General features: G+C 34.8%; 1 protein-coding gene across 1 annotated transcript; it reads right to left on the bottom strand.

Moving 5' to 3' along the window:
• Nucleotides 1-463: 463 nt before the first annotated feature.
• Nucleotides 464-7,418, bottom strand: LOC109218124 (gamma-secretase subunit APH1-like). Its single transcript, XM_019382452.1, has 6 exons — nt 7,140-7,418; nt 6,306-6,461; nt 4,637-4,722; nt 3,642-3,767; nt 2,561-2,688; nt 464-1,049 (listed from the first exon to the last, which is right to left on the bottom strand). The coding sequence occupies exons 1-6, from the start codon at nt 7,250-7,252 to the stop codon at nt 918-920; spliced, it is 741 nt and encodes a 246-aa protein (XP_019237997.1). The 5' UTR covers nt 7,253-7,418; the 3' UTR covers nt 464-917.
• Between the last annotated feature and the right edge of the window lie 2,925 nt (nt 7,419-10,343).

Raw genomic sequence — 10,343 nt, 5'->3', positions numbered from 1 at the left:
GATACATGGGATAAGGGATAATTAATTATGGGATTAAACTTGAGATGAGTTTATCCTTTGTTTGAAACTAATCCGAGGATTGTAGTATTCTTTAATCCTTATGAAAGAGTGGAATAACTAATCCCGGGATAACTTCCTTCTCACCTGTTAGTGGACACAGTTATCACATACTTGTACTAGTAAGGATTAGCCAAGGTATTGTAAACTAACTGAGACGCCATTTTTATTCAAAAAGAGTAACAAGATTTGAAATAGTTTTTGATTTGATAGGACTTATGGGAAAAGAGTAATGCCACAAAAATAGAAGAGAATGAAACTAAGAAAAATACGTGATAGTAAAATAGGATTCTTAGTCTAGTTGCGGTGGATGATCAAATTTTAAAATGATAGGGTATTGATGTTGTTTTTCAACTGAATAGAAGATATCTAAAAATATTCCTAAGACGTATCAGCAGAAAGGAGAAGTGGAAAGGTAGCCACCATTTCTGTATAATAACGGAGTTGATTAATAACTGAAGAGCCAACAACTAAGAAAAGCCGATTAAGCACCTGCTGTTTTTTCTTGTACATAATTAACAAAATAGCTCAAGGAATCTTGTTTGCTCTTCAACTTTCCCATTGTCCATCCTTCTATATCACATTTTCTTTTTTCAACTCAAGGTTCTTGAAATGCAGCAAAGGAACCTTTCTCAAAAGTTGCAATGACTTTTTTTTGGGGGGTGGGGGGTGGGAGGTAAACGTGCTAAGGGGACAGATGAGGGGTGGTTCACGACTTCACGGTTGTGTACAAGAATACAGTTCCAGTTACACAATACACTACTGAAATGCTCCGTGCATTAGACAATATACTACTAATCTTTGTCACTCACCAAGCATAAGATAAAGGTTATCCTTGCTTAGTGGCCATTGCTAAAGTTTCATTGCCTGCTTCGGTTTTCTATCAATCTCCTCCATGCCATCCTTCCGCAATGTACCAAGGTCACGATTGCTATACAATAGAGAAGTGGAATGCCAATCATGCAGCCTCCAAATGCAAGATTTGTCAGCGTCTGAAAACGAACCAAAGGTCAGCAAACAGTGATCCTCATATCGTCTTTTAATCAAAATTCACTTGAATCTGTAATTACTAAACTTGATCAACAGTACATTAAAAAAGTCAGCAACTGACATTGAATTGTATGGTCAAGTCACTGATCTCATAAAAATAAGAAGAGATATACCTCTTTTGGCAGATCATACTGCCTGAGGTTTTATTTTGACCTTATGCTAGAGCCCTCCAAAAGTAAGCAGATCTGACTTAGGGAAGTTTTGGTTACTAGATCCTCAATAAATTGAACTCAGTAGTTGGTTGTCTGAACTCAAGGTTTGGTGTGTCTTTTTGTTGCAATAAAGCATAATGCACTCTGTAAGTATGCATATGAAAATCATGTTGTTCGCAAAGGGTAGCAGAGTTTCACTTTGTTTCATTAGGAAAACACTAAGCTCCTCTTAAATAGCCCCAAACTTTCTTGGTTTCCTATGCCAAGAAGCTAAAGCTGTTAATCCCTCTAAGCTTTACTTTCTTAGCTGTTTCTCTCCATTTCTAGATGGAGGCTACTATCATCTCTCAATTGCACACAATCCATATTATCCGGACAGACAGCTACAACTATAGCTGATTCTGGTGTATATGGACTGAGAGAAACACAAGATGTCTTGAGGGAATTTCTACTCCAAATTACATACTTAAGGCTAGATGTTTAGCAAGTTTATGTAGCTGGAGTAACCTTTCACCTGTAAATTCCCCAGAAGCCTTTTTGGACTTTGTTAGCTCCTTAACTTTAGACTAGGCCTTTTGTAATAGAGCTAACAATGTTTTTACTGCACTGTACATTTTGCATCTTCTTGATGCCTTATAGGAAATCCATTATCTTATCAAAAAAAAAAAAAAAAAAAAAACTGAGTTCCAGCTGCACCTTATATCTGCTGGGGCGAAGGTGGTTTTCAATAAAGTTCATAGACATTCGATGCCAGATTTTACTTCAGAGTCCAAACTCCAAACAAAGGATATGAATTGGACAAATTGTGAGTTGAAAATATTGCAGATATCATGCTCAACCTGAAAAAGGTTCTTGTATTTGAACTTCTCTAGTTTTCCTTTTGGGGTGGGTGGGTGCTATGAATTGGCATGGAAGGTTTTCCCACTCTCCAGTGGTTAGTCTAGGTCAAATGCTATTTTCTATTTTGTATTGGTCAGCACTTACTAGATGCTACCTTATGCAAAGAAAAGTCATTCAAAAAGGTTTTAGAACTCTTTGACCGCACATTATGGTAATTTTCAAGCGCAGAGAAAAGATTTTGTACCTAAACATTCCTCTCCAATGTTTGAGTAGATAACTTAGTATGTTTAAATATTGAGTACATCTCCCAGAAAAGTAGAAACTAGATTGTCAAAAATCAGGAGAACAATTTTTTGGATACATGAGCATTATTGACGGTTAACATGCAGTGCAATAAAGAAAAAGTATTTCACATACACAAACGAGACAAGGTGGGAACCAGACAATCTAGATATACTTACCAACATGCCAGCAATTAAGTGAACAACAGGAGCAAAACACTGGTCCACTTTGTTTCCTTCTTCATATCCACTGAACGCAATAACCATGGAGAAAGTATGGATGGTAGCAAATGCAAGGGCTATAATTGCTGCAATTTAGAATACCAAATAGTGTTTTAAGACTACATAACTATATAGTAGGTATTAAGCAACACTATAGCAACATGCCCTATTCCCTTCTGCACACTATTTTTCTAAGTTAAACAGTAGTGCAGCCCCAAGAAATGGGAACCGAAAATTTTAGGTAAGCTCATGGTCAGACACGCTTTCTCCCTACTTGTTTTATTGCTATAGGCCTTTCTATCTCAACTTAGCCCATCAAGCAGCTCTAGTTTTCTCTATCCCAATATAAACTATTGAGTCACTGACTTTGCTCTAGCTGACTCTTCAGCCTACTGAGCTTTCTCATGCTCTACACTACAAGCCCACTCTTCAATCTTCTTAAAATTAATAAAATATGAACTTTAAAAAGAAAAAATATTCAAGTACACATGTATACTCTAGAACCGAGTTCAAGTGTGGATGCTTGTTAAAGAATACAACCTTATTAGTTGTATACGAATATCCAGAGAGGTTTATAATGTTCCTAGGTTACTCCACTCCCTGCCTTAGAGCCCGTTTGGACATAAGAAATTTTTTCCTTTTTTTCAAAAAAATTTCACTTTTTTCCGAAATCAGCGTTTGTTCATAAATTTCCAATCACTTGAAGATGCATTTTGGAATTTTTCGAAAATTTGAAAAACTCCAAAAAACTGTTTTTCTAAATTTTCACTCAGATCATTCACAAAACTTCAAAAACAACGCAAAATTATATTCATGTCCAAACACAACTCTAAATTTCAAATACCATTTTCACTTGAATTTTTTTTTGCCCTTTTTTGGAATTTTACGATTCTTATGTCCAAATGCCCACTTAATGTTTTGGGTTGGTGCTCAAAATCTTTCACATATAACAATATTGCCAAATGTCAATACTACAAGGTAATCAGAAGGTGCTCCAAAAGAAATAAAGAGGAGCTCCGAAATAGCAGGTTTCACTTACCAGAAACAAGAAAAAAGGGTATCTTTGAGCATTTCTCCACATAATATGTCGCTGGTCCAAACGAAGGTGTCAAAAGGCTAAGGCAAAAAAACACAGCATGAGCCACACCATGTCCCAAACCTCCAGCTGCATGGAAACACATATCAGAAACTAGAGGAAGATCAACAGAAAGAATATCAGAAACTACACCAGATATCTAATAGCATAACGGTAGTTCACGTTATCAATCACTAGAAATGAAAAGATCAAAAGAATACTAGAAAATTGAAACAAATTGGAGCTGGAAAGGGGTACAAACAGTAGCATCCCAGATTAAGCGTTCCCACTAGCAAACAGCAACAGTGTAGCAGCACTATTTTAACTCAATGGGTCGCAGATTCAGAATTATACTTCCGTCTTCCTGAGCCGAGGGTATATCGGAAACAGCCTCTCTGCCCCATCGGGGTAGGGGTAAGGTCTACGTACACACTACCCTCCCCAGACCCACTTTGTGGGATTTTACTTGATCGTTGTTGTTGTTGTTGTTGTGTCGGGGATTCAGAATCTCAATGAATAACAGTGACCCCTTAAAGATGTTTATTCTAATTAACAGAATCTCTATTGGCAGTTTTAACTGTAAAACGGGTTATTCACATCGAGCTAACTGCCGGTAGTTTGTAAAGTAATCCCTCTATCTTTTTATTTTCACACTCAACACTTGGGACCACCTATACCACAAGAGATCAAAGATTGTTGATGTTGGATCATGGAATATTTATCTCGACAAGAATTTATCTACATAATAAAGTATGTATCACAAGCAATAAGGCTATAGCTCAGTTGGTAGAGCAACTTGTTTATAACAACCAATGACCAAACTGATTTTGGCTAGCCTGTAAGGTACTTTAGTGAGAAAACAAAACTATAACCACTAAAATTCTAGGGAAGATGGCAAAAGTATTAAAACTAAATACTAGCAACCAAAAGACATATTGTGAATATTTTCAGCATTCTACCAAGAGCAATTTGCATCTTGTCCGTTATAAAGAGACGAGGTTTAGAGACCCTGTCAGCAAATGCATCCAATATATCCTCCAGCTTCCTGACATAACACAACATGGAATACAAAGTTAAGGGTAAATTTACATATATAGTAGGATAAAAGTACTGGAAGCCATAAAAGCTCTTCCAAACAAATCATAACCAGTCTTTTGAGGTCACAGTTATAAGCAAGCAAAAGCAGCAGGAAATTTGAAATACAACGCCTCAGTCCCAAAGGAAATTATCAAATGAAAAAAAAAACATGCCAAGCAATGATGTTTCGAACTGAAACTAGAAAAACACGGGGATGTGACAAAGGGGAAATGAGGATTGGACCACTCTTAGTATGGAATGAAGAAGAAAGCATTGTTTCATGGTGAACAGAAGTAGTACTTTTAGATACATTATGACAAGGAATTCAAGAATTAGCTAAAGCTGGAAGTGTAGGTTAGACACATCAGGGGTTTGAATCCTGCCACTGACTGCCATAGTCCCCCCAGTTTCAAGCCTGTGAGCATAATTGGGTTGAGGAGCTAACTCACATGAGGTTTCTCAGTTATCTAAAGAATTATAGCTAAAGTGGGATGTAGATTAGCAAATCGTAAAATGAAAAAGACATCTAATGGATCAATATGGGGTGTAATTACAACTGCATGTTTGTTAGATTTACAGCACCAGAAGATTCGCTGCTTGGCAGAAAAAATCATAACCTAGTTCTCCCAAAAAGACCAACCATTACAATTTACAAGGAGGTTGGGATAGACAACCATGAATTTGACCATAACATTCATGCCCGACATGACATGACAAGGCTGCTAGGAAGATTTATGCAAGAATTAAGATATAATCAACTTGGTTCAAGTTCTTTGATTTTGGACAAGTTGATTAAAGATTATAAATAGAGGAGCTCTGCTGAAGAAGGAAAAGGTAAACGAAGAGGATGTTCTACCAACTTTTTATTAGAAAAATAAGTTTCATGATCATATTTGATAAATGAATTTATATTCCTTATATACAAGAGTTAATAACACACCCATTTCCAACATGGAAGACATGGCCATAATCCTAGACATAAATGCATGCATGGTATCAAACAAAATAGCTACACACCAAGTCTGCATACCATAGCAAGGAAAACATGGATCATCCCCTACTCATGAAAAGGATGTGCACATCTCAATAAAGCTTTTTTAGATGAAGTGCACATCTTAATAAAGCTTGCGGTTATTTTCAAAAAAGAAAAAGTGCTACACTTATTCCTTTCTGCATTTCAGTTACTTCATTGGCTTCAACACATTCTTTTCTCATGTGAAACTATGTTATCACATCTTGGCTTTGTGTGTTGATTAACTGGCACAATGAGTGCAAGCATCTACAATCATGCAAGCATATGTCCTTCACATTTTCATAGAAAATCAATCATGTGTGTAAAACTCCAAAAGTTTTTGGGAAAGCTACAAGTAATCGCATTAAGGTCAAGATGTCTTTTTCTAGTTTGTATTTCTACTCCTCTTCATAAAATTTTCAGCAAAGAAACTGATCTAAGTGATATGTACATCAACTATAACTTTCACTCAGTTACAACTAGTTTGACCTATGCAAACAGAAAAGTATACACAAGACATTAGTTGTATGCCGACTTACTTGTAAACTTTCCAGAAGATAACACGGAGCCCTTCTTGAAAACCAACAGAAGTGAGTATGAGGATCATAGACGGCCACCATGCTGCTGTTTTCAGTGGAAGGAAAGCCCTCCATAGTGCTGACATTACTATCAGACTCATAAGCCATAGCAATGTACTACCCAAAAAAGGAAGAAGGAAAAAATTATTCACATACAACAATCAAAAGTGGATAATACTAGTATAAGGAGATCTGCAAACCAGCAAAACACAAACCACAGTACGAATTGACAAACGCTGAGCCACGAATGCAGCAGAAGAAAACATCATATGAGGTTAAAATGTAATAATAGTAGCTCACATTGTTATCCTTAGTACTTATACAAAAGAAAGCACTGGGCAACAAAGGGATTTTCCATAATTATGAAATGAACACAGAATGACAACTATATGTCAGCATTTACCATATACCAAACGCACCAAGTAACCAATTTAAGAAAAAGAAAGACATTTTTTAAGTTATAAACGACAATAATATATCTGCATTTACAATAACCAAATCACACCCATGAAAGATAAAGACCACCAAATTTGCCACAAAGAAATGAAAAGTATATATCCGCATTTACAATAAACAAATTACACCTATGAAAGAGAAAATTCACCAAATTTGCCACCAAAAAGATGACAAGTATATGTCTGCACCCAGAAGAAAAAATATGAACAATATAGCATCCAATTGGTCAGAAGTAATTTATACGTGTTTCAAGAAAAAATGAAAAATATTTGTGCATTTGAAGTGATACTCCAGACAAGCAGCCCTGAATGAAGTCCAAAGTATGAGAGAAAAGATTACCTAGAAAGAACAGTGAGAATCAAGAAGGGTTTTTTGGAGATTACGGCGACGAAGAGGGAGAGGGAAGGGCCCAGAGCTAACAAAGCGTATCCAATTCCTGCTGCCACTGTCATCCTTAACCTTTCGAGCACAGCTGTTTTTACTGTGGTGCGAGTTTGGAAATCAATAAGAAGAAAATTGCTTCCAAGAAAGGGAATGCACACTTTTAAAATGAAACATTAGAGGATGAATGTTACCAAATGGTAACCTTCTCTATTTAGCAATGGTGGTTTGGTTGACTTATTAGGTATGGGGGCCAATCAAATATTATACCCTATTGCTATTATTTTTTTATTAGTCCATTTATAAAGATAGATACTTTTTATATTTTTTTTAATAGAGATAGTCACACAAATATTGTTACAGATTTCAAACCACAAATTTTTAAAAGTTTTACGCTCATACAAATACTATAGTGTTATAAATAGAATTGTATTTATGGTAAATGTGTATATTTAGAGAGATTCTAGGGTTCATTGCTTGGTGGCTAAGTCACCATCTCCCTATAAATAGAGGGCTCTATTCTATTGTAATTCATCCCAAAATCAATAAGAATTCTCTCCCTCTACTTTTCTCTGCAATACTCTTGTTCTTCTTTTATTATTTTATAACACGTTATCAGCACGAGACTCTAACCAATTGAGTAGAAGTTTTGGGATGGAGCATAATGGTTGTCAATTGTTCAATGAACTTCCTTCATGATTAAATTCTGGATTTAAGGTAAGTATTTTGCTTTATTTTTCTCTTTTAGATTCTTGACATTCTATAATTTGATTTTAAATACGAGCAAAGACAATAAATTTTGATTATAACTCTAATGGAGTTAGTAAGAAATTATAACCACCAAAAGTGGTAAAATAGTTATCCCTTGCCATGATTGTGGGCAAAGAATTAAAAATCCGTCCCATTGAATTTGCTCCATTCTCATTCCCTTAAGAGAATGTGATAGCAATATGTGATAAGTCAGAAAGAAGACAAATTTATTACCATGAAGGTATCAATGGATGTGGACGTGGCAATAGACGAAATTATAATTGTCATCATTGTGATAATGAGAATAATAAGGATTCTCAAAATAATCCTTCACTCTCTGAAAGTAATATTTGTCATCGATTTGACATGAGATTTTATAAAGCACATATAGATGATTATGGTCCATTCATGATGTGAATGTGACAACATCTGATTTATGAATACATATTCATTCTTGGAGGAATATGAACGTGCTAGTGGTAGTGAATATACCACGCTCACCTCTAGAAGGAGGTTTGAGAGGAAATAAGAAAATAATGTCATTATTATGGCATAAATGATCATTGGTCACGTACTTATTGTACGCCAAAATATTTTGGCATTGTGATTATTAAAAGACAATGTTAATGCAAGAAACATATCTTGCACATAATTTTGACCATAACCATAATGGTATAACTTTCTCTTTAAAAGAGATATTCACCATATGGATGTTGATGAATATGTGGTACTACAAAATTAATTGAGAACTCTGCAAGAGCCAATTATACTATTTTGGAGAAACACAATTTATTACCAATAAGGTATTGTGTTGTAGTAAGTCTCAAAGAAACTTATTGAGTTTCTAAAGTATTCGCGAAAGGCGTTGGTCATACTGAGACTATAAATAAAGGAAAGATTTAATATCTTTTATTACTACAACTTGTAGCGGGATAATATGTATATGAAAAGCTACCCGCTTTATTCTCCAGTTTGTACTACACAAACAAAAGAATGCCACAATAAAGAGAAGTTTATTGATATAAAAATCCATATCATAATAAACTTGGAGTTTATTGATAATTGCACACGTCATGGTGTAAATCTGAAGTTTATCAATATTAATAATTTATCCAGTTGGCATAATTGGTTTAGCCATGTTAATTCAAGTATGATGTGCAAAAATAAAAGAGAATTCACATGGGTAAATATTAAAGAACGAGAAAGTTCTTTATGAATTCTCTTATGTTGCCTGTTCTCATTAATTAATATGCCAATTAAAATTGGGATTGAATCCCATGAATGCTGGAAATATCAAAGGTGAATATGGGCTCATTCACCTGCCATGTATACCACATAAGATGCATCTATGAGATGGTTACATATGCGATTATTAATAACCCGCAACATGGTGTTTTGCGAGGTAACTTGCTCAATAATTTAATTTCGAGCATAATTTCCAGATTTTCTATTCAAGAAGTTCATCTTGATAAGTTGGTTTACATCACAGTTGGTTTAGCAAAATGATTTATTAAGTGCATCTACTTAATAGCTAAACAATTGCTTATGAGAACAAAGTTATCTATATCATGATATACGTTATATACCAAAGTATATTATTTTCTCCCCTCACAAGTGGTTCAGGGTCAGGAACCAAATAATTTCATCTTATTATTATTGATGTGCGGTGTATATTTTGATTAACACCATAACGCACAAAGATGGATTTTCAAAATTGAGGAAGCAAGTTAGTTTTTCTAACATGAGGGGGAGACAAGATACAACAGTTGAGAAAAAGTTACGTGGAATGAATTATCATTTATACATCTAGATCCTCGAATAAAATAATATGAACTTGAAGTTCATAAAAGGATAATTCATGTGCAATTTATTGCAAAGCATGCCAGACGCATTTGCTGACCCAAAGAAAGTAACTATATTCTCATTGCAAATGCTCCTATTAAGTCCTAGAAGGACAAAGTCTATGGTACGCTTAAAGCATATAGACAAATCGGTTTCAAATAAACTTCTTGATAAAGAAGATGAGCAAATGATCAAAATGATCATAATAAAGGAGGCAAGTGATCTAGAAGATTACATGACATAATACTTCATTAAATCTCAGGAGAGGTTTAGGTACCTGAAATGAATGAAGAGATCTCTATGTTATGTCTTTATGAAAAAATATTGAAACTGATATTAAATATTTGTCGACGATATCTATAATAACGCTAAATATATATGAGGATCTTAAGTCTGGAGAAACAATTCAAGTAGAATTTGGTTTCATATGAAAGACAAGTAGTTTTGGACCTGCAGTTAAAACACTTAAAAGTATAAAGTCAATGGTGTGTGCTATCACCTTTATCTATCTTATATGTCTAGCATGACATGAAAACTTGATATGCATCTAAAGTCTATTATTTGGCTTAT

This window comes from Nicotiana attenuata, unplaced genomic scaffold (genome assembly GCF_001879085.1).
Source record: "Nicotiana attenuata strain UT unplaced genomic scaffold, NIATTr2, whole genome shotgun sequence".
Classification (NCBI taxonomy): domain Eukaryota; kingdom Viridiplantae; phylum Streptophyta; class Magnoliopsida; order Solanales; family Solanaceae; genus Nicotiana; species Nicotiana attenuata.
This window is presented reverse-complemented; position numbering and strand designations above follow the sequence as displayed.